The sequence below is a fragment of the Coprinopsis cinerea genome, assembly GCF_000182895.1.
Source record: "Coprinopsis cinerea okayama7#130 chromosome 1 map unlocalized cont3.1, whole genome shotgun sequence".
NCBI classification, from domain to species: domain Eukaryota; kingdom Fungi; phylum Basidiomycota; class Agaricomycetes; order Agaricales; family Psathyrellaceae; genus Coprinopsis; species Coprinopsis cinerea.
Window position 1 is genome coordinate 3,705,125 of NW_003307544.1, and position 21,635 is coordinate 3,726,759.

General features: G+C 51.0%; 9 protein-coding genes and 2 non-coding genes across 11 annotated transcripts; 3 read left to right on the forward strand and 8 right to left on the reverse strand.

Annotated features, from left to right (window-relative positions):
* Positions 1–855: 855 nt before the first annotated feature.
* Positions 856–1,228, reverse strand: CC1G_00721 (hypothetical protein; the record flags this gene model as incomplete). Its single annotated transcript, XM_001829490.1, has 2 exons — positions 856–966; positions 1,031–1,228. The coding sequence occupies 2 exons, from the start codon at positions 1,226–1,228 to the stop codon at positions 856–858; spliced, it is 309 nt and encodes a 102-aa protein (XP_001829542.1).
* A 701-nt stretch (positions 1,229–1,929) lies between these two features.
* Positions 1,930–3,588, reverse strand: CC1G_13770 (hypothetical protein; the record flags this gene model as incomplete). The annotated part of the gene is made up of 3 exons (XM_002912192.1): positions 1,930–2,508; positions 2,563–3,360; positions 3,409–3,588. The coding sequence occupies 3 exons, from the start codon at positions 3,586–3,588 to the stop codon at positions 1,930–1,932; spliced, it is 1,557 nt and encodes a 518-aa protein (XP_002912238.1).
* A 110-nt stretch (positions 3,589–3,698) lies between these two features.
* CC1G_13771 (hypothetical protein) lies at positions 3,699–4,816 on the reverse strand (the record flags this gene model as incomplete). The annotated part of the gene is made up of 3 exons (XM_002912193.1): positions 3,699–3,916; positions 3,976–4,482; positions 4,534–4,816. 3 exons carry the CDS (start codon positions 4,814–4,816, stop codon positions 3,699–3,701), a joined length of 1,008 nt encoding a protein of 335 aa, XP_002912239.1.
* Positions 4,817–4,900: 84 nt separating this feature from the next.
* On the reverse strand, positions 4,901–5,972 carry CC1G_13772 (hypothetical protein; the record flags this gene model as incomplete). Its single annotated transcript, XM_002912194.1, has 5 exons — positions 4,901–5,224; positions 5,275–5,341; positions 5,391–5,540; positions 5,593–5,701; positions 5,752–5,972. 5 exons carry the CDS (start codon positions 5,970–5,972, stop codon positions 5,046–5,048), a joined length of 726 nt encoding a protein of 241 aa, XP_002912240.1. The 3' UTR covers positions 4,901–5,045.
* A 2,569-nt stretch (positions 5,973–8,541) lies between these two features.
* On the reverse strand, positions 8,542–9,230 carry CC1G_00723 (CGL3 lectin). The gene is made up of 2 exons (XM_001829492.2): positions 9,209–9,230; positions 8,542–9,145 (listed from the first exon to the last, which is right to left on the reverse strand). Exon 2 carries the CDS (start codon positions 9,131–9,133, stop codon positions 8,639–8,641), a length of 495 nt encoding a protein of 164 aa, XP_001829544.1. The 5' UTR covers positions 9,134–9,145; positions 9,209–9,230; the 3' UTR covers positions 8,542–8,638.
* Positions 9,231–9,798: 568 nt separating this feature from the next.
* CC1G_13773 (hypothetical protein) lies at positions 9,799–11,571 on the reverse strand (the record flags this gene model as incomplete). Its single annotated transcript, XM_002912195.1, has 6 exons — positions 9,799–10,032; positions 10,158–10,323; positions 10,393–10,442; positions 10,846–10,874; positions 10,915–11,122; positions 11,356–11,571. The coding sequence occupies 6 exons, from the start codon at positions 11,569–11,571 to the stop codon at positions 9,799–9,801; spliced, it is 903 nt and encodes a 300-aa protein (XP_002912241.1).
* Positions 11,572–12,807: 1,236 nt separating this feature from the next.
* Positions 12,808–12,891, reverse strand: CC1G_20015. The gene has a single exon. It is a non-coding gene; the product is annotated as a tRNA-Asp (tRNA).
* Positions 12,892–13,053: 162 nt separating this feature from the next.
* Positions 13,054–14,489, reverse strand: CC1G_00724 (hypothetical protein; the record flags this gene model as incomplete). The annotated part of the gene is made up of 4 exons (XM_001829493.2): positions 13,054–13,936; positions 13,984–14,090; positions 14,123–14,345; positions 14,386–14,489. The coding sequence occupies 4 exons, from the start codon at positions 14,487–14,489 to the stop codon at positions 13,054–13,056; spliced, it is 1,317 nt and encodes a 438-aa protein (XP_001829545.2).
* Positions 14,490–14,880: 391 nt separating this feature from the next.
* On the forward strand, positions 14,881–16,936 carry CC1G_00725 (NADH-ubiquinone oxidoreductase; the record flags this gene model as incomplete). The annotated part of the gene is made up of 9 exons (XM_001829494.2): positions 14,881–15,158; positions 15,227–15,236; positions 15,289–15,367; positions 15,421–15,520; positions 15,573–15,686; positions 15,737–16,128; positions 16,182–16,480; positions 16,535–16,617; positions 16,911–16,936. The coding sequence occupies exons 1-9, from the start codon at positions 14,936–14,938 to the stop codon at positions 16,934–16,936; spliced, it is 1,326 nt and encodes a 441-aa protein (XP_001829546.2). The 5' UTR covers positions 14,881–14,935.
* A 200-nt stretch (positions 16,937–17,136) lies between these two features.
* Positions 17,137–17,220, forward strand: CC1G_20016. The gene has a single exon. It is a non-coding gene; the product is annotated as a tRNA-Asp (tRNA).
* Positions 17,221–19,694: 2,474 nt separating this feature from the next.
* CC1G_00726 (NGG1 interacting factor 3) lies at positions 19,695–21,298 on the forward strand (the record flags this gene model as incomplete). Its single annotated transcript, XM_001829495.2, has 6 exons — positions 19,695–19,714; positions 20,099–20,502; positions 20,610–20,746; positions 20,813–20,858; positions 20,921–21,024; positions 21,188–21,298. The coding sequence occupies 6 exons, from the start codon at positions 19,695–19,697 to the stop codon at positions 21,296–21,298; spliced, it is 822 nt and encodes a 273-aa protein (XP_001829547.2).
* Between the last annotated feature and the right edge of the window lie 337 nt (positions 21,299–21,635).

A 21,635-nucleotide genomic window follows, 5' to 3' on the forward strand; every position in this document is an offset into this window, starting at 1 on the left:
ACCAACAAGACCTGCTGCTCACCTCTAATAATGACGACCCCACCGAGGTCAAAATCCACATAAAGATTCGCCTAAAGCCTCCAAGTCCTTGGGTTGACTCGTGGCTCTCTCAACATCGTCATGGGGGCCAAAGAAAGAGATGGTTGTGGTCTAAACCCAATCCTCAACTTCGCCTCTATTCAGTCACCCTGATTTGAACTCCGCTGCTGCCGCGAGCGCTTGGTGCTAACTTCAATGCCTCTTCCTGGGTTGCAGCCCCAGCCAAGCCCCAGCACGTTCCGGATAGCGTACTTGAAATCGACCATCTAGAATCTCGTATGTAAGGGCATTGGGGGTCAAGGTTACATTTTGCCCACCACAAGTTTACCACGCGAAAGATATCGCTAGTGTATTACCCAGGCGAGGCGAATGGACATCGGACTCGGGAGCCTTGAGGTAGATCGAGACCAGACCTTGAAAATAATGTTGAAAACAGTAGAGCCTGTGATTATTTCCGGTTACAATACATTGTCTTCTTGATACAGGATTCTATTCGGTGTGGATTTCAAGCCTAGCGCCGCATGATGGTTCGGAATGAGTGGTGGTGGTGGATGGGCTCGCAACGACTGGTGGTCGGGGGTGTTGTGTGTAGCAGAAGAGGCCCCTTCGAGAGCTATAAACTCTTGGTCCTTGAGGCCTCACCTAAAGGCCTTCGAGAACAGCGCAATGAACCAGGAAAGATGCCCATAGAGCTCCGTTGTTCCGACTTGAAAGGGCGTCACTGGCTGGAGGGCTTGCTACAAGTTAGCGAAACCTTCTCATCAAAATGGAGCAGTCTCACCTTAGTGCTGTCGCCTGGAGTTATATCTCTAGATGCTATGATTTTGGCGCCGTCGAAGGTGGCGTATTTGGAGGTGGCTCTGTCAGAGGATTCTCCTGTCGAGCTTGCTCCAGCAGCTTGTCAAGACCCCGCTCTTTCACAGCTTTCTGCAAGTATCCAAGTAAACTCCAGTTCATCAACCACATTTTCACCCAATCTCCAACCACGTACCTGCACACATTCACGATACTGCTCCCAAACACTTCCACATTTTTTCTGAAACTCCTCCGCCTTCTTCTTCGAATACGCAGCCCGTTCCTTGGGTGTAGCAGCCACAGCAGGCTCCAAGTACCCTTCAAACCACGAATTAAAGCAAGAATCGTACTTGAGTTTGAGCGGTGTGCATTCTGGAGACAGACTTTCGGCCATGGTGGAGGGGATGATGGAAGAGAAAAGAGGTGACGCTGCCAACGAGCCGTCGTCCCGAATTTAACGCCGTGATGATCGGATCAAAAGCTAAACAAGCGCGCCTCCGTGACCGTTTGGGCGCCTTCTCCTCCTCGAACCTGAACCAGCACGGTTTGCAACGTGAATGACGTGCCAGTACGAGAAGTAGGAACCAGGAACTGCGGAGCTTAACAGTTTCCGAGAGGGTACCTGTCACCCACGGGTTTCTGATAGTGCCTATGTGCGTGGACGGGGCTTCTCCGGTGATAATTGAAAGACACCTTTGATGTGTTGGAGGATAATTGAATGCGTGCCGAACCAGAAAGCCCCGACACCCGTTCTTGGAGTAGCTTGGAGTGGTCTCTCAATCAAGGGTCACTTGCACCGTGGAGATTTGGATCGTGGATGGGTATACAAGGGCCCAACTTGGTAGCTCAACCGGTGCAGATAATCGCCGGAGAACCACTTCGGTCACGAATCTGTCACACAATGGGCAAAGGCATAGACAAGGCGCTTGTACGCTTGCGTTAGAGCCCGGGGTTTGAATAGCTTATTAGGAAAGCGCGTTCCGATAGGCAATGAAAAGGACCAAAGTCGGTGGCATCTAGGGCGAAAGTCCAGTGAAGGAACAGACCATGATCACATTCGTCGCACAACCAGATAACATGACACAAACCGAGTCACTACAAGTCATACACATAAAACGCTGTCTTGGCCGAATCAAACGCGACGATCCGGTCCATCGACTCGCTAAAGTAGATCTTGTCATTGAGATTCTCGTCGTGGGGAAGAAGCTCGACCACGGCGACTTCACGGTCTTCTGATTTCTCGTCTGGCCATGGGTAGCCAACCCAATAGTTGGCGTCCTCGTCGGTGATAACGCCCTTGTTGTATCCCAGGCTTTCTGTGGTCAGGATGGATTCGGGGTCTGTGGGTGTCTCCTCAACGAGGGAGACGATTCGGATCTTCAGACGCTCTGATGAGGGGGACAAGGGGATGACGACGCCAAATATCGATTCAGAATGCGCCACAACCATACGGATTGAATCCCGAATGAAGTAGACGGGCATGCAATCGAATAGGTACTTGTCGAACCGCTTCTTCGCGATAGGTCGGATTCGAGGGAAGTCAACATCGCCCTCATTAGTGGTCGACTGCGCGATGACAGCAGTGGTAAGTGGCCGAGTTTTGCTCCAATCCCAAACGCCTATCCCCGACTGGCTCACTGCGAGAAACCGTTTGCTTGGTAAGAGGACGATTTTCTGTCAGGCTCTGGGCTAAGCACATTTCGAGCAGAGAACTGGGGAGGCACCTACCCTGGGATCGAATCCGATGCGAACGTGGATCCGCCTATATGAATCCGCGTCTTGCGAAAACCCAAGGGTCCAATCAAGGACAGTAACCACACCGGTCTTGACGAGAGAGTACGCTAAATGATTCTTGTATAGTGACGGAGAAGAGACATGAGAATCCGGGTAATCCGCGCGGAGAGAAGCCAGCTTTCGAGTTGTGAATCCTTGCACCCGTCCGTCCAGGGCACGACTCTCTGGCGCCACCTCCCAGACTTCGATGAAAGGTCCCTCCCCTCCCGAACGCCAACGCACGAGTGCCATATTGAACCGAGGCGGGAAGTATAGATCGCCAGAAGATCGATCTGTAGCTTCGATATCCTGCGCCCCAAAGCAGTCGAACGCAATCCGCACTTCAGCCTTCGATTCTGCCAGTGCACTAGCGTTGGCCGGGTTCTTGAACGCGCTGGGGATGAACATGCCGCCGTGTTCCGGATGCTCGACGTGACAATAGTAAATCGCTCCATCCACTTTCGAATAATACAGGAGGAACCTGTCCCCAGGTAGGAACCCAAGGTCTTCGAACTCCCTGACGCTGTGAGGAGGCGGGCCGAAGACGAGCTCGCGAGGTTCCCTGAGCTGACCTGGCAAATGGCGACGCCTGGTCCAGAACCCAACGACGATATCTTCCAAATCCTCCGCCGTGCATAGGTCGACCCGTTTGGGGAGGAAGAAAGGCATGGGAATCGTGGCACCGCACCACCGTCTAAAGATGTCGAGCCACAAGGAACGGAGTTTAGAAACCCTGGCGAGGTGTCGAGAGCACTGAGGCTACGTCAGGTGTGACAATGATTGAACAGAGTCTTAGCTTACTTCGCGAAGTACCAGAATGCCCTCCCATCCCACATCCTCCATGATCTTCGTCAATACCTCAGCCGGAAGCGTAGTCAAGCTGGCGGGCGGTTCTTGAAACTTGGTAGTGGCTGGCTTCGGGAAGAGTTTGCGAATACGGTTGAACATGTCACTTGAGAGGGTTCCTGGAATGGCGGGCATTGTGGCTGGTTCCTAGATGGTGGTGGGACGAGAGAGAGTCTCCGAAACATCTGCAGATACGCAATCAGCGCATGTAATCGCGGTTCTAAATGAGACTTCCCACCCATTGGTCATCGTCCCGGCAGACCAATCATATTTTCGAACCACTGTACGACAGCAGCAACTCTCCTAACACACGGGTCACTGTCGCCCAAACGCAGGTCTGGCCGTAGCCTCCCATCTTCGTGGGTGTAAGGGAGAGTTCTGTAACAAATCGTCATCTTGGACTTGAGGTTCGGAGAGGCCGTCAGTGTGGGGGACATCCCTTGTTCGCATGCCATCAGGACATCTGCACGGAATGCCGCTTCAGTCATAAGGCTGGTCAATTGGGGCAGACCTTGTACTCACTCTCGAGGTGGATGATGTCTCCGCGTTTAGTGCCAGGCTCCTCATTTATGCCTCCCCATTCATCTGCAACCTCCCTCCACGCCGTCAGCTTCGCGACATTCCCCAATTCGTCACCCAAAATCATCTTCAAAATCCCCACCTCCTTCCCTGCATCCGGGCCCTTCTTGATTCTAATCTTGTCCGGCCCTTCCACTTCGAGCACTGCCAACAGCGCGTTCACTTTGACAGACCTTGTGCGCGGTGGAATCTTATACGACAAGGGTGTTAACGCTTGGATGTTGAAATGGAATGTCGGAAATCGAGCGATGGAAGAAGAATCAGAATAATTGCCGTAGCTTTGGGTTTCCCCTTGAGTTTCGTAGCGCGTCGAGTCGAGCAAGCCAAAGCCAGTCGTAGAATTGACCTTGGATATCTCCTCCTGGGATGTTAGCAGAAAGGTAAGCCCCTCATTCTTGTCGTTTTGCTCCTGTGGTTCCGTAGGAGGCCAGCTAATGAGCGTCGAGCCCTCTGAATTGACTTGAGCGCATCGCATAGATACAAACGGTATACACGACGCACCTCTGCGAATAGAATCTTCTCGCAAACTCTGGTCTTCATCCTCAACGCTCTGGTCAAAGATGGCATTCTGATAGATCAGTGAAATTCGTCGACTGGCTGCTTCCAAGGTTGCAGGAGGCAGGAAAAACGATTCTGTCCTGCTTATTATCTTTGTCAAGGCTGGCTGGGAAGGCAGAGAACCAGAAGAGAAGGTCTGCCAGTGGTATGTTGCTTCAGAGTTCAATGCAGAAGCAGGTGGTGCGCCCAGAAAAACCCGATACGACTTTTGGCCGTTCAGTGCCATGGCTGTTGGAGGAGAAAGGCAGAGCGTGGACGTGGGACCTTCCAACACAATCAATCGTCTGGGTGACATTCAAACATTGCACAAGGTCAATAAATAAATATGGTTTGCATTAGGCACAATTTAACAGCACGTAAACTATACACCAGATAACTACGGAAAAGAACTCAAAGCCACACTCATACCCAGATTGTCCACAACACTTTTGGGAGGGTCAGTACTTGTGTACGACTTAGTATCGCCTGTCGTCGTAGCGCCTGTCATCACGGTAGCGGTCACGCTCACGGTCCCTGTCATAATCTCTGTGCCTGTAATCATCGCGACGATAGTCATCGTAGCGACGTCTGTCTCGTCGATCATCATAGTCACGGTAGCGACTGTCATAAGGACGAGGGTCATAGGGTCTCTCATCTATTGAAAGGTGAGAAGAGAAGGGATAATTCAAAGCCCAAGATACTTACAATCGTAACGCTTAGGGGGGCCGTAGTATCGACCAGGTGTCGGGGTACGAGCGCGACCACGACGAGCCTAAAGGTCATTTTAGTCACAGAAGTGCATACGAGTCAAGAGAACCCACCTTTTCGATTGTGATGATCTTGCCCATCAACTCGGTACCATTCAAAGAAGAAATGGCAGCCTCTGCTTCCTCAGTAGTTTCCATTGTAACGAAACCAAAGCCACGAGACTCTCTGGTATGAGGGTCATACATAACAGAAGCTTTCTGAACCTATACCAGATGTCAGACGGCTTTCAAGTACAGGGGCAGAACCAGTACGCACCCTACCAATCTTTGCGAAAGCAGTCTCGAGGTCCCTTGAGTCAACTCGGTGGCTCAGACCGGAGACGTGCAAGTTGTTGCCAGGGTTCTGACCGCCATTTTCGCTGCGGCTGAAAGGGGACTTTAGAACACGACCTTGACTTTTAGGACAGAAAAGTACCTGGCACGTTCACGATCCTCGCCACCGCGAGCAGGGCTGCGACTCCTGCTGGACCTCCTAGGAGGGTCACCGTTCCTTTCCCTATCTCTATCCCTTTCACGGTCCCGAGAGTCCCTGGGAGGGGAGCGACGGTCGTTCCCGTTCCAGTTCTGGTCGTCGGCGGGAGCGCCGTTGCTCACATTATCGTGAGCGGGAATGCTGATCCCTCCGGAGGGTGCCATATCTTGCGACTGCCATGCTGGATAAGAATGGAAGGTGTCAGGTCGAAGTCGTTGCTGGTGGAGGAGAAAACTGAGGGGCCACGTGTGGAAAAATCCGAAGAAGAAAAAAAGCGTCGTCGTCGTCCCCTGCGTTGAAACGCAAGCACTGGGTAAAGGTATATTGGCGCGCAGAACGTTTGTCGGCCTTCAGCCAACGTCGAAACGAACGTCGTCATTGTCAAAGGCATGCTGAACACAAGCTGGACACAGTGGCGCTACTGGTACTGGTCGACCCGATGGTGGCCCGAAGAGAACTGAAGATTGTCGTCGCCGTCGCCGACGTTGCACGTACCGTCATCCATTGCTGCCGTCGTCGTCGTCTTCGATGAAGGTGGTGGTGGTGGTGTTGGTCGAGGATGAAGGCGGCACTGCCAGCGATGTTGGGAGAAATGCTTCTAGGAAAAACAGTGCCAAATACGGCAACACAGCCGCCGCCCCATTCAACGCGTCTGATCTTCTTTGACACGTACCTTCATCATGAGCACGCGAGCGCGTGCTCGCGTCTGGCTCTTCCAGTTAAACGCTGGACGAATTAGCCGCCCAACTGTCTCCCTGATCTCCTTAAATGCCTGGCTGGCTGGTAGCCTTGGGACTTATACAGAAAACCTCCGGCATCCAATGTTCTAGTCGATGCTACGTTTCTACTAATTCGAATCGACCTGGCATTTTGCTCTGTCACCGGCTCCCGAATCATTCTTGGCTCAGGCAAGCTAAAGGGCAAGGGCGCTACTCAGTTCAATTCTGCGGATACCCTGTACACGCTGCTATTGCTATCGTTGACCTTAGGGCTCAAAACAGTTTGGAAGGCCTGGACCTCAGCCAAGGAGCTTGCTCCGACCTGACACTTAAACCGGCAATTTGGCCACCATCCTTCTCCGCGGAGGGATCGAAAAGCCTCCTTGATTTTGCTCAGACTTGGCCTCTGTAACCGAGCCTGACGCTGGTACGTAAGGTTTTCGCACCTCTCCGTCGACGAAAACGGTCGGCTACTAAAAAAAAGCGGAACATACTCACTGAGCCAACTATTCGCGCCTCAATCAGTTTCTAACATGCCAACAGTCTCCACCAGGACGCTTCTCCGCTACCTGTCTTCGGTGCGTGCGCTAGAACACATCCTGTCTTCCTCGCTAATGCGCTTCTAGTGACGACAAACACCACTGGCGCACCAGACTTGCGGCTTCTCGCTCTCACTCCGCAGCTTCCAGGCTTCAAGAATGATCGACCCAGGTTGAAACAAATTTAGTAGCCACTTATTCAACACGAGCCATGTCCGCCTAAGTCGGCTCGCTTTGGTTCAATGTCTATTCTCAGCATCGTTCATCCACTAGGGTGGTTCAGGTCGCATCAGAAGATTTGGTGGGGAGACGCCGCTTGTCAGTCTTGGGGCATGTCGAAAACGGAATCTGTGGGTGCACTTTTCAGCTCACAGCTGTAGACGATCCATCTTTCTTTTTCGCTACAATCCTTTACCCGCATATCACTGAAAGCCAGGGGAAAAAACGTCCTTTGCGCGCTCATAGGCCGGACGGACGTTGGGCGCCTATTGATTGCTGTCTACCGCTCATTCCTATCTTCGGCTTCCCTGAAAACCATCGGAACGAACTCTGCGGTGACAGCGATGGGAAATCCTGCGGCATCAGTCAACTGCTCTAGCACAGGCCTATCCTCTCCGCCTTTCGTTCCGATAAACTGTCGCAGCAACGTTCACAACAACTCCGCCATGACGTGGATGTCGTTACTAAAGACACCCTTGTGACCACTCCTGTGACATAGCTTCCCTTTACCGGAGGTAGCCCTTTCGAAACTAGCCTTCCAGCTATCTGTCAAACGGAGTGGACTTCCCTAACGGATTGGCTACTAGTGAGGACTATCATCTCTAGATTTCCTTTCAGTGCCTGGCCCAATGGTAGGTAGTCCGCTGGTCACTGGACACCTTGCTTCTATTAGGATTATGGCAACCAATGACGATCGCTATCTTGGATAGGTTATCGAAGTCCAAGCGAACCGACATGCTCTTTTGTCAAAACGCCATTTTTGTGACAAAGGTTCTGCGGATAATTCCACCGCCGATGGTCACTGTGGGGTCAGCCAGACTGGAGCCTGTCCACGTGTCCCAGGAATGAACATGATTGGCGCTGTGATCGTGCCACAAAGATTTGCTTGCGGAAACCCGCCTTCTACATGCACTTGTGGCAGTTGAACTTTGCTCCTTCTTTCTGCCACGGACTGACAAATGGCAGTCGTGATGATGCCCTTCATCCTCTTTACCTCCTCAGACACACAACCACTGGATATTTGCCAACTATGGCACCGATCTACGATATACTTCCGATGTGAACTGGCTCGAAATCCTTCCTTTGTCAAGGGCCTCCTTTTTCCTTTCCCAAAGGGCCGATTTTCTGGCAGACCCGAGTGGGAAGTTAGCCTAGACCTGCCAGTGAACGGAACCGTTAACTTGAGCGCCTGAGATCGTGATCTTATCGAGTTGGAGATTGTCGGCCACTGTGACAACTTGTTTGACGGATTCCAGGTACACGAACAAGTACATGACTTCACTACTACATCGTTCATCAAAAGTCTATACACAGGTACAAGGTTGGATCTCGTTAACTACACGAACGTATATCTCAATTGGCGCGCGGCATGACGTTAGCAAAGTAGAGGACGGTGACACCCAAAACATCAGAGAAAGGCGGGGTCTGCCCTTCGTTGATCTTGTAGGACACTTTCTCGCACCTCCCCTCGAGCCTCTTCTTGTAATAGTAGACCGTCTTGTAGTCAATCATGATTTGGTAACGGTCAGGGTGGTCGAAGACGGTAATAGAGGGGTCCCTTCGGTCGCCAAAGGTTCCTTCGAGAGGAATTCGTTCCTCAGGGCCCCGGCTTTCGCCGTACGGGATACTGTTGAAGACAAAGGCGTTCTCCCTTCGTCGAATGCCGATGTGGAGAAGAACGTCTCCTTTAGCATTGATCAAGTTGACGTTGGTGTTGTCGATCCCGGTGGGTCCCAAGTTGGGGCTTGGTTCAAGGTCGAGCTTGTCCGATTGGAAGACGATGATGCCGTTATCCTTGAGCGGCTCGCTCAAGTCGACGGTTGATTCGAGTCTGAGGATGTGGAACATCTTTGGTTACGCCTTCGCGTGTACCAAGGTCAGTTAGTCGCCATGATCTACAGCAACGAGGAGAAAGCAACGAACCTAGCACAACTGACAATCGAAGTAGGATTGTTAGTGAGGAGAATAGACGGGAGGTTTGGGCTTTATATGCTGCAGGGAGGGCCCCTGAGCTGCCTCCTATACGCTGAAGGCCCTGTCAGAGTAACTCGAGTTCGACTTCCAAGACTTCTCGTGCATATGGACCGTGACAGACAGGCTCTAATTGACGTCCATAGAAGTGGAAGGCGAGAAAGCAGCGAACATAATGGGACAAGCTAGCAGAGGCAGACAGATACTGACTGGGTATCTCTACCTTCTCCTTTCTGTCTAGTGGTCGGTTCGTTAGAGAGGGAACTAGAGAAATCATTGTGAAGCGCCCGACAAAGCGCCCATGCACGCGGTGATGTAGCTCCAAGGCACATTCATTCATGCGCTATCTCCTATCCTTGTAAAACGTCTGATACGTGCACTTCTACTGTCAAAGTAGGTCTTGTGATACCGCCAAGCATTCTCGTGCAAGAGGGTGAACGACATCATGGAACCTACAAGGGAGATAAAAGGGCGAGACGGTGCAGAGAGTGTGCATACGAGAGCTTCGAGAATGAAAGATCTACATGTGAAATCCACAGACCTCAGGAGATGCGGTCACGAGTGAGGCCCGCCTTTCTCGCATGGGAGCTCGTTCGGAATTCAACGCAAGCGCCTGAACAAGCGCCTATGCAGCACTGTCGCCGTTTGCCCCCGCGCTGTTTTTGCTTCGCAAGCCCCGACACTTGGGCCTGGGAGGTACAATATCTGGCTGGAACACCTAACTTTACTAAGCTCCGGCGTACTTGAACCTCCAGCCAGGTTGACAGCTTGGACAGCTTGAATTGAATCAGCTGTGTGACTTCGTCCCTGACTGAGGAAGGTGAAGGCGCTTTATATCAGTTAGAAGTCGCTGGCGAGCGCTGCGCGAGACAGTGCTTCGGTGCAGAGCGTCATTACTTACTCTCGGCACCCACTTCAGGTGTCTTCCTCTCTCATGTACTATCATCGGATTGCTTGAACCAGCCCCTATCAGAACGCATAACAACTTTGCTACTTCGGGATTCACTTGTAGCGACTCAGACTCCGACTTCGAGCGCTGCCCAACCTCGCAATAAGTAAAGCTGTACCTAATGAATTGGAGATTACTCCATGGATTAACATTGTCGTGCTTCTCTGTAGATATCAGTACAGCATACCGACGGTAATCGGCGCCTTTGGCGGCAAGAATAACGAGGTTGCCGTAGTTCTAGGGTGTCACTCGTTCGGTCTAGTCTTGGCGTGACCATTCAAGGGTATTCATTTCAAGCGTGTACGTAGATGCCTTTCTTCGCGACCGCAGAAGCTCTAATACAGAAAGAATATCACCGGACCATACATCTAGAACCCAACCGCAACTTTCTCTTACCCGTTAGTTCCCAAAAGCCATTCCAACACCACCCGTGTTCCCCTGAGATGACCAGGCTATATTATCAAGAAACATATCTCTGACATGCGTTTTCCTCGGGCACATTTTATTGACCAGACGTGGGCCCAGGGAGCATTATGGCAGACACCCGACTGAACGGGATCAGCCTTTCCATCTTTCCATCAGCTTCTCCCGAGGGTGCGAATCTCCACACAAACAGAGTCCCTGTTGTCTGAGTACATACCCTATCACCGGAGAGAGAGAGCGCGCACACTGAATGCAGAGATGTGATTGAGCAGTACATAGCGCCCACCACTTCGACTTCCTGTGATTGCGCGCATTGTGGGGTTACTAGACCTGTTTCCCCAGAAGAAATGGGGTACTTTAGGTTTTTGGAACCGAATTCCGAGGTGGTGATGCCTCGTGTCAAACATGGCAACTCGGAATGTAGTGTGCTCAGATAAGTGGGCAAAAATAGATACAGCGCACGTCAGAGCAACGTTATCTTCGTTGAGTCTGAGCTGTAGAGGGGTTTCAAGGAGTCTCAATCACTTCCGACTCGGAGGAGTGCCCTTTGAGGAGAGGTGGACCCGCGAATATGGCGACGTTTCGACATCCAACTCCACATTCATGTTATTACGATGCGATTGAGGGCTCTCGCTCTCTGTTGCGCCATCGCAATGTCCATATGCAACAAAGAAACGTGGTCAGTGGCTATTGTTTGCGTCCCGTTGCCCACGAACCACCGACGAACCAGACAAATGTCGGTGTTCGGGAAGAAACGTCGATGACGACCACATCTCGGACAAAACGTTCTGAATATCAAAGCACTTGGACCAGAAAAAACAAACAACTTGCAGCAGAACTCGAACCTCCACTTTTTCGCATCACAACTCCCCGACTTCGGAATCTGTGCCTCCCATTTCCTCCGAGCTCGAGTACCGACTCCTCCTCCGACCTCTTCGCCCATGGCGAAGTAAGCTACCGGGTAGTACAGCATTCGCGGCTTTCCTCAGCCCGAAATCACCTTTGATGATGCGAACGAACACTAGATAACCGGGTGTACTTCTGTCACTTGTATACTTTGAAGAAATGTATACGTTATCGTATATGAACGCCGGTGGCACAGCAGATATGTGAGTCCAAGCTATCAATCAGTCATAGACCTCACCCTCAAGTGCGCCCACCACAAACTGAGAGTGAAATAGCGATGACGACGACGATCTCTTCGGGCGGCCCTTAAAGGAATGTTCAAAGGCGAAGTAAGCGGGGAGTAAACCAAACCAGTTTGTCTGGGATGAAAGAACCCATGAACCTATTTGTGCGGTCGAGAACTGACTGCGAAAAGGATGGAATTGGTTACTTGAATGAATTCGTCCTTTTCTTTTAGTTCGTTTCCTTTGATATATTCATTCACCAATGCGATTGGGTCGGCTGCGCGGTTGAGGAGTAGACCAACCAGCTCACCTTCCTCATCGAGCGAGAAACAAAGCACCAGGAACCGCGCCCACTTCTTTCAAACAATAACATGACCACTTGAAAGGTCCTCAATGCCAACACCACGAGATATCTCTCCTTCCAAATCCAGCGGTGCAAAGTGGAGTGGGTATCGAATGTCACCTCCTTCAATCGACTCCAAGGTCGACATATGTACTTCTCCCAACAGAGCCCGAACTACAAGCTAACCTCGTGTTCCGATAACTGAAAAACTCCTCTTTAGATTCCTTAGCCGTTCGAACCCTCTCGGTAATGACCTGGGTATGACGACTTTCCAAGCCTATTGAGACGTTCTCGACCCTCGGGTAGATTTTCAATACTGTATTCCGAGGTTTACCTCGGGTCCCAAGCCTCAACTCGTCCTCCATCTCTCCACTTCTGTGCTCATCCGAGTCTTGGACGGCAGGAACGACCAAGAACAAAGGTGGGACGGATGCATTTCGAGGGCATGATGACAGGCAAGTTTAAGCTCAGCGATCTTGATTCCTGGCACATGGAAGTACCAAACGAGCGGGTTGGGATCATGTATTGGGATTCTTAGTCTGCAAGCTGCAAAGGAAAAAGTAAAGGCGTGACATGTGAGTAATACCACCTGGTAACCTCCACCTCTGACATCCATGAGCAGAAACTAAGTTTATTGATGCGGGGGATTGGTCAAAGAGACAGGAGGAAAAAGAAAAAAGCAAAAAACACTTACAACCAAATTTATCTCTCCGTCTGGGAGTCGAACCCAGCTTTCGCGCGCACGCTAAGGCATGACAGGCGCGTGTACTAACCGATATACTAACGGAGACTTATTAGGCAAGTAACATAAAGCCACAAGAGGTCAGGCATCCAGAGGGCGATTGGTAACACACTCGTCATGCGTTTGAGGGAGAGCACAAGAACACACCTTGTGTCAATCAATTCATCAACAAAGTGGGTATCAGCGCATATAGTTAAGTACATCGAGGCACTACAATGGTGGTTTCGAAGCCGGAGTAGAAGTCGAGCCTGTTGCACTAGCTCCAGGTGCCGCACCAGATGGATGCTGGGGTGGTCTCTTGAAATCAGACAACTCCTTCGCATCGTCGTCGACCTGGTTGTACTCGTTGTAATCCTGCTCATCCTCATCCTCATCGTCGTCATCGTCATCATCTTCATCGTCGTCGTCATCATCGGCATTCCCAACTTGGAATTCACGGTTGGCGGTAGCTGGGGTTGGTGGTACAGCAGCTTTAGGCGGAACAGCTGGAGGCTGTGGCTGCGGCCCTTGCAGCGGAACAGGCGGCAGTGGCGGAGAAGGAGACTGCGAAACGGTCACAAGTGGTGCTCTATCTCCTGAAGAGTGAGAGGAAGAAGCGGAAAGTGGGGAAGGCGTCTGCGAGAGATGGGGCGAGCGTTGCTGGGAGAGGGATTGAATACGTTGATGTTCGAGCTCGGCGTTTACTTGTGTTTGGTGGGAGACGGGGTTGGTTTCGGGGATGGGGCGTTGTGGTGCACGAGAGAATGCTGCAGAACCTGAGGTGCGGTGGCCTGGTTGGGGGCGGGCGAAGCCTCCTGGTCCTCCTCCACCTCTCGATTCCAGATCTTCGCCTCGGATGTTGATTCCAACAGATGTTTGGTGGCTCACGGGGTTGGTCGCGGTGGTGTTGGGTACTCCGAAGAAGCCACTGGAGCCAGCTGGTCTGGATTGGTAGGCGTAGAAGACGTCTTTGGCCCAGTCGATAGCTTCGCTTGCGTGGTATCTCATGGATTCGAGGGAGAATTGGGGGATCTGGTCGACACCGCGTAGTTGGAGGACGAAGCGGTTGTAGAGAGTACCAAGGACTGTGTAGGTCAACAGGAGGGCAAGGAATCTGGACAAGGCATGAGTCGAGATATCAGAGATATAGGCTGAACTTACATGACGGCCAACGTAACGAATAATGTCCAGACGATGCCACTTTCGCTAATAGGACATGCGTACTTGGGTGGTAACCATGTCAGTATGGTGTAATCAGCTTCCCATTGCTGGAACGTACATGTGTTCGCCATTCAAGAACATACGCGCATCCCTCGTCTTCGTTTCCGGGAGGTAGCTGGGCAATGAGTCGGGGTTGACCAGAGCCAAATGACGATGGGTCGCAGATGAAGTCAATGACCGTTGAAGCCCTGATATTCTGAGGCTGGTTCTTGTCTGATTTGCATCGAGAACCAGATGAAAGAATCATTCTTGGATGATTGTCGAACAGCTCAAAGGTTGTATTGACCTTTCTGATTGACTTGCTAAGCGTCAAGAATAAAGAATAGTAGGTTAATTACGCACCCAATAACAAAGTCTCCGCGACCTCTTCGAACGAATGCGGCAATGTCATTGGCATGGATATCATCCTTGACACCAAAGGTTTCCGTTCGAACTGCCTGACACATATTTATTGCAAATAGTTCCTTTGGATCTAAACCCGCAACCTGGTGGTCTTTGCTACAGAAAACCGTCAGAGATTCAAGCAGTCGCGACGGAGGAGATACGCACTTGGACTTGAGCGGATTCAAATCGTAATACTTTCCCTTGGCATGGAGGGTACAAGGTTTCTGCTCAGCGGCGACAACGCCGACGGAGAGCAGTGCCAAAAACAGAAAATTAGTCTTCATCGTTATCTGCAACGCGAGGTCATTGAGCAAGACAGCAGTCAAGGGCAGGCGGCGTTCAGAATCGCGCCTCGCTCATTGGCTGGAATCAAGGCATCACGTGGTAGAAAAGCGTGACGTGACACCCGCACAACTCCGAAAACGCTCTGCTCGTTGTGCTCCTCGTCGTCGTCGCCGTTCCTCATCGTCAGCTAAATTATTCCTCACCGTTGACAACACTCCAAACGATGTCCTCGGTGCTTCTGCGCTCAATAGCGCGTTCGGCAAGGACGCCGTCTACCGCATCCGCAGCGCGCAGGTCGCTTTCCACCACCGCCGTCCGTGCCCAACAAGAGAAAGTCAGGACTCCCCATGACTATCACACCGTTGAGGCTTTCCAGGGCATGCATGCCAGCGAGATTTTACCTGAGCCTGGCACCAAGGCTGATTCCAAGATGAGGCACTTTACCGGTGCGTGTTTCTGCCAATGACCAAGTGGACTCGAGTATTGATTGACCGTTCGAATTCGTATTAACCAGTCAACTTTGGGTGAGTTTTCAAATGTTCCTTCAATAAAACCGCAGTCTAAACCTTTTGACAGTCCTCAGCATCCTGCTGCTCACGGTGTGCTTCGTATGATCTTGGAGTTGAACGGAGAGGAAATTCTACGCGCTGACCCTGTCCGTCCCTATAATTTTCTTCCGCTTCCCCGCTGACCCCGTACTCCAAACAGCACATCGGTCTTCTCCACAGAGGGACGGAAAAACTCATCGAGTACAAAAACTACACTCAAGCCCTTCCCTATTTCGACCGTCTCGACTACGTCTCCATGAGTTCGTTCAATTCAATTGCAGCTCCAAAGGACGAGGTTAACCTTTGTTTCAGTGACGAACGAACTTTCCTACTCCCTCGCTGTCGAGAAACTCCTCAACGTTCAGGTCCCCGAACGTGCCCAATGGATCCGAACCCTCTTTGGTGAAATCACCCGGATCCTCAACCGTAAGGACCCTCCCTCCCTCACAAGACACCATAAACTCATTGCTTTCCAGACCTCATGGCCGTCCTCACTCACGTCATGGATGTCGGTGGTCTCACTCCTTTCCTCTGGGGTTTCGAAGAACGTGAAAAGCTCATGGAATTCTACGAACGTGTCTCCGGTGCCCGTCTACACGCCGCCTACGTCCGACCCGGTGGTGTCGCCTTTGACCTCCCCCATGGTCTCCTCGAAGATATCTTCAAGTGGGCTACCCAGTTCGGCAGCAGAATAGACGAAATTGAGGAAGTCGTTACCGGCAATCGTATTTGGAAGGAGCGGACGATTGGTATTGGTGTTGTCACTGCCCAGCAGGCGTTGGACTACAGCTTCAGCGGTGTCATGTTGAGAGGAAGTGGCGTCCCTTGGGATATTCGTAAGGTGGCTCCTTATGACAAGTACGCTGAGGTATGTCGTTTGATATGTGTTCGATGGAACGAAGACTGACGTTGGTTCGTTAGGTCGAGTTCGACATCCCTGTTGGCAAGAACGGTGACTGCTACGACCGGTACCTCTGCCGTGTTCAGGAAATGCGAGAGTCCCTCCGTATCATCTCCCAGTGCTTGAACAAGATGCCCACTGGTGTTGTCAAGGTCGACGACCACAAGCTCACTCCTCCACCACGAGCAATGATGAAGGAGAGCATGGAGAGCTTGATCCACCACTTCAAGCTTTTCAGCGAGGGCTACTCCGTTCCTCCTGGCGAGACCTACACCGCCATTGAGGCACCCAAGGGAGAGATGGGTGTCTACCTCGTTTCGTGCGTGCTTTATCGTCCACTGTGCAAGGATTGCTCTTGACAAGGTACTTTCAGTGATGGCACCAACCGCCCCTACAGATGTAGCATCCGTGCACCCGGTTTCGCTCACCTTGCTGGCTCCGACTTCATGATGAGACGTACGTGTTCCTTTCACTTCCAAGAACGAGCTTAGCTGCTGACATGATTTTCTTTTTCCAGATGTATGTGACACCCTTATAGCGATTAGGATGCCAAACCGAAACATGTCTGACCAACTCTCTTTTTCTTTTAGCACATGTTGGCTGACGCCGTTGCCATTATTGGTACCATGGATCTTGTGTTCGGGTGCGTACCCCCTTTCCTCCATCCACGCAATGAAAACCTTCTGACCATTTTCTCTGTTTGCAGTGAGGTCGATCGGTGATTTCCTCCAACCCTTGGGGACTGCTAGAGAGCACGGCATGTGGAGTAGCGTAGTAGACTCTAAGGATAGACGCTTTCAGAATGACAAGTACATCCTTCTCGTTTCTCATTCTTTTATCTGCAAAACGAATCATTTCAAATGGCACTGTTTGCGGTTTGGTTGTTTTCTTGGATTCATTTTTGGCCAAATTTGAGAGTGAGATGAGGTTGATAGAAGGTGTGATGTGTGGCTAACTTTGGACCTGTCTATCAGGTCTCCGTTAGTATATCGGTTAGTACACGCGCCTGTCATGCAATAGCGTGCGCGCGAAAGCTGGGTTCGACTCCCAGACGGAGAGATTCCGGGAGATTTTGGCCCTTCCTTTTTTTTCTCTATTGCAATGAACCTTTCCTGACTGATATCTTTTGTTTTCCTACTCAGTGGTCCCTTGGTGAGCAGTGGGGGCCAGTGTAGTGCCCTGTTAATTGTGGTTGCCTTCACGGAAAATCGGAGACGTTGCATGTAGGTGTACTGCGAGGCTGAAACGTGAAAATGTTATGTCACACTTGCAAAAAACGCACCTGTTCTGTGGGCGCCTATCCCCAAAATTCAGAATTCAACTCTGATGGACTACATCAGTGAGATTTCTCTTCCCCTCGTGGTACCTCTGCACGCCTTGCTAGGCCGCCGTTTTCACTGTTTCAAGTACTCCAAAGGATTAAGTGAAGATTTCCAGGTCTAACTACGTTTGCGGAGACGCATTCTTTCTCCCGCCATTCTGATATGACGGGTGACCTTGGTTGTGCCTTCGGAAGGATTGGAACTTGAGACAGTGGGCCCTTGATTGAAGATTGCGGTATGGGCGAAAGGAAGGAAACATTCACGAGCCCTCGTGTAGGCTTTGTAAAACCTGTACCTGTATCGATAGGTGATCAGATCTTTTTGTCGGTCGTGGTGTTTTCCGGTCTATGCGGGTATTGGGACAACGCTGTCTGAGTGAGCAGACATTAAGCGCCTTTGGAATCGGAACTTCAAGCACCGGAGGGCCGCCTCCGAGCTAAGCGATGCGGTACCTATGTATGTAGTTGCCTTGTATTTTGAATCCAAAACTGCTCATTTTTTCAGGCGAGCCACCGCCAACAACTTGATTCTTGACTTTGGACTCGACCTCGGACTCGGACTGTGTGTACATCCTTCGTTCCAGACTTTTTTCCTCCAATTCAATCCTGTAGATATCAAACCAGGTACCCTTGATGCGCTTTTGTTCTGAAGTTGGGTTTGTTGGAGCGTTCGAGGCAATTTCCGCGTCGTATTCAGTAAAAGAGCATTCCACGTAAAAAATTCTGGACCATCTTTCTCGAGTTTTGTGAGGTGCCCGACAATCGTGCCCATAATTCCAGGGAAATACATTCTACTTCGTGGATACTGAATACCGAAAGGCAAGCGTGAGCCACGGGTTGCTCAGAGAGATGATACCCACACCCGAGCCCGAAAGAAGCTCCTCCGCCACCTCGAGCTCTCTTGTTTGTAAGTAAATTACCGGTACTGCATACCGTGACACAGGTGTGTGGGGTAGAGGAGCTTCTCAAGTACCGGTACAAGAAACTTTCCCTCGCTTTCCCCACACCGTGTGGTCACTGTGGTTCCTGTGGGAGTTGAACGGGAGTGACGGCTTCCCTTGAATTTGAGTTCGCGAACGAGCGAGAGAAAAATGCGCGATCAAATGGGATGGTTGTGAAGTCGGTCGGACTTGGGTGGAATGAACTGGAGGTTCAACTGGTTTGTTTGGGTACATAGTTTGGGCGCTTGTGCGAGCTTCGGAAGGACCGGCGACATGCCCCATGTCCTGACCGCTCCTGTGCGAACGTGTGTGAGAGGAGTTGTACTGTCGGCTCTCTATTCTTCAGCGTCTCGGAATGGGATTTTTTCTTCCACCCAGAAATACAGGATCACGACAACGAGGGAGCTTTGTGCCATATAGAGTAGACTACCTAAGAAGACGGGGCGATGTGTACGGTAAGTTGTATGGGTGATTCCGAGAAAAATTGTAGGACTGTGCGGATAACCATTTGGAAGCCCGAAGGAAAAGACAAGGTTCTTTCGTCATCTTTGATAAGGCGGGCCTGGTCTCCTCGTCCAGTAAGTATGTGCTCATTGTTGAGATTTCCAAACGGCGCTTCGCCCAAGCCATGGGCTAAGGGCATTCCAGCTCGAGTGATTTTGTATGAGGACCAGGAGGTCGGCAATGATCCCGGGCCTCCATTTCCCGTCCTTCGTCAAAGGCTATTTGCACCACATGGTATGCCATAGTCCTTACTACTACCACTGGGCCCATTCCTAGAGAAACGCGTGCTGGATCCATTACTTCAAAATTACGGGAATGTTACAGCAATTCCGGCAAGGGTCAAAAGATAAAGCCCCACGCTTCTTTTTGTCTTTACAGCTCCCCAACCACGTTCTATCCTTCACCTAAGGATCTCGCGAGTTGAAATACGGATTCCACAAAGGAGACAGGTTTAAATTTGGTGAATCTGGCGATGATCCCTGGTTCGCTCCTATTTGGCTCTCGCTGATGGGGAACCGGAATTGATCGCGTTTGATCGAATGACGTGGGGTTCTACTGCAGGCTTTCCTTCGAACCACCATCAACAGCTTCGTCCCTCCACTGTGCTCCTCCGACGAGCCTCAAGGTCCACCGGCGCTTAAGCACCGTAAGCCCAGCAATCACAGTCACCCTGCGCTGGATCCGAACCGGTCAACTGAAAGAAGTTACGACAGTGATAGCTCAACAAAAAGCTTAAAACCAAACCCCCACTGCCCCATAGTACGACAATGTCGAACCCCTTGCTCAAGTCGGTTTGCAGGGCGATGGAACGGATCGCGCCACTTCGGCTTGCTGAGAAATGGGATAATGTCAGACCATGATTGCTTTACTCGTCTTTCCATTTGGACGCGTTTTTCTTTGTATGAAAGGTTTATTGACTTGAGTTTGCGGTCTTTGGTAACAGGTTGGCCTGCTGTTAGGTGTGTTCTCTGTTTCGATCTGCTCGTAGCTTTTCGATTGACAGGTTCTGAACCCTACCTCCAGAGTCACCGGTTCAACGAAGAGGCAGGAACCGCGTCCTTCTCACTATAGAGTGAGGAATCACTTGGTTTATCTTGCGATTTAAGCTAATTGAGCTGATGAACTTGGTCACGTACCTGTCCGGCCCTCTCTAAACACCTACATCCTTCAGCTTGACTACTTCTGTTCTCTCGGAAGCGCTAGCGAAGGAGACCAGCGTGATTGTCGCTTATCACCCCACGATCTTCAAGGGGCTTCAATCACTGACGCTCGCGAACCCTCTGCAACGATCGCTCCTGCAGTGTGCCGCAGAAGGCGTATCGGTGTACAGCCCACACACGGCTCTGGACTCTGTGTGGGGTGGTATCAACGATTGGCTTGCCCGCGGAATGCTGGGGTCGTCATTGTCGTCGTCATCCTCGCCTGAAGAGGGAATAGTCGAGCCTTTGGTAGGCTTGAAGCTTGGCGCAAATGGTGAATCCGAAGGCGCCGAAGGAAGGTTGGTGACGCTTAACCAACCCATCGAAATCGACGAACTCGTGCGGAGGATCAAATCGCACTTGAAGCTTGCAAACGGTGAGTCAAGGGGTTGCAACATACTACCGAAAGCTATGCCCGGTTATTTAATTCTGTGGGATTAACTAACCAAACTTGCCTTGGTGTCATTATTAATTGCTATGCAGTGCAAGTTGGTTACCCTGATGTGGCGGAAGGGAGTCCATCAAAGTTGGTTCAAACGATTGCCATTTGTGCTGGGTCCGGTGGATCCATGCTCGTCGGAAAGCCGGCCGATGTGTATTTTACTGGGGAGATGTCGCATGTCAGTCCAGTTCACTTCTTTATGCTCCAGGCTAGAAAGGAAACTTACTCTCCTTTTCTATTCCAGCACGAAGTTCTGGCGTCAGTCGCAGCTGGCAAGCACGTCATTCTCTGTAAGTGGTATGCAGCATTGTTATTTTCGTCTACTCACTTCCTTTCTTCCGGATTGGCGCAGGTGGTCACACGAACACCGAACGCGGATACCTCCCAATCCTCGCAGAGAAGCTACGAAACGGATTGAGTGAAGACCAAGAGTTTGGAGAAGCTGTCGAGGTGCTGGTCAGTCAAAAGGATCAGCACCCCCTCGCCATAGTGTAAAAAAAGACATAGTCTGGGTGTATTCCTGCCTCCAAAGTATGCTATTTTTTCCCCCTTCATCCCTTCGTCGGGTCTAATGAAATGACCTGAATCAAGGAACATCGACGTTTGTTAATTGTTGTAGGTTAGCCGGGGTTACACATTACGCTATTCCAACATCCGCATCCACAACCACGCGATGTCGACTCGATGTCGTCAATCCAACCAAACCACGGACCGGTGTCGATTGGCTTGAGTGCTTGTCCTCCGAGGGTATTCCATCATTCCTATCGTTCCGAAACCGCCTTGGGCGTTGCTGTTTCCCTTATCATCCCACATCGCCCTCCGCTATCTGATTATCGCCCGAGCTATGAGAAAAAACAAGCGTTGGTTCCATGATCCGTCCCGATGCTTGGCCTCTCAAAGGCATAATTCGCGAAAAAGATGACACAAAAGCTTCCTCGCAAGAGGTGAATGGGGATGAGAAGTCTGAAGGACGATATTGCGCTCAGAACTGACGTTGCGTGGGTACTGGATGTCGCAGAAGCTGGTGAATCGAGCCGGATGATATGTTTTAGACTCAGGCACCGAGA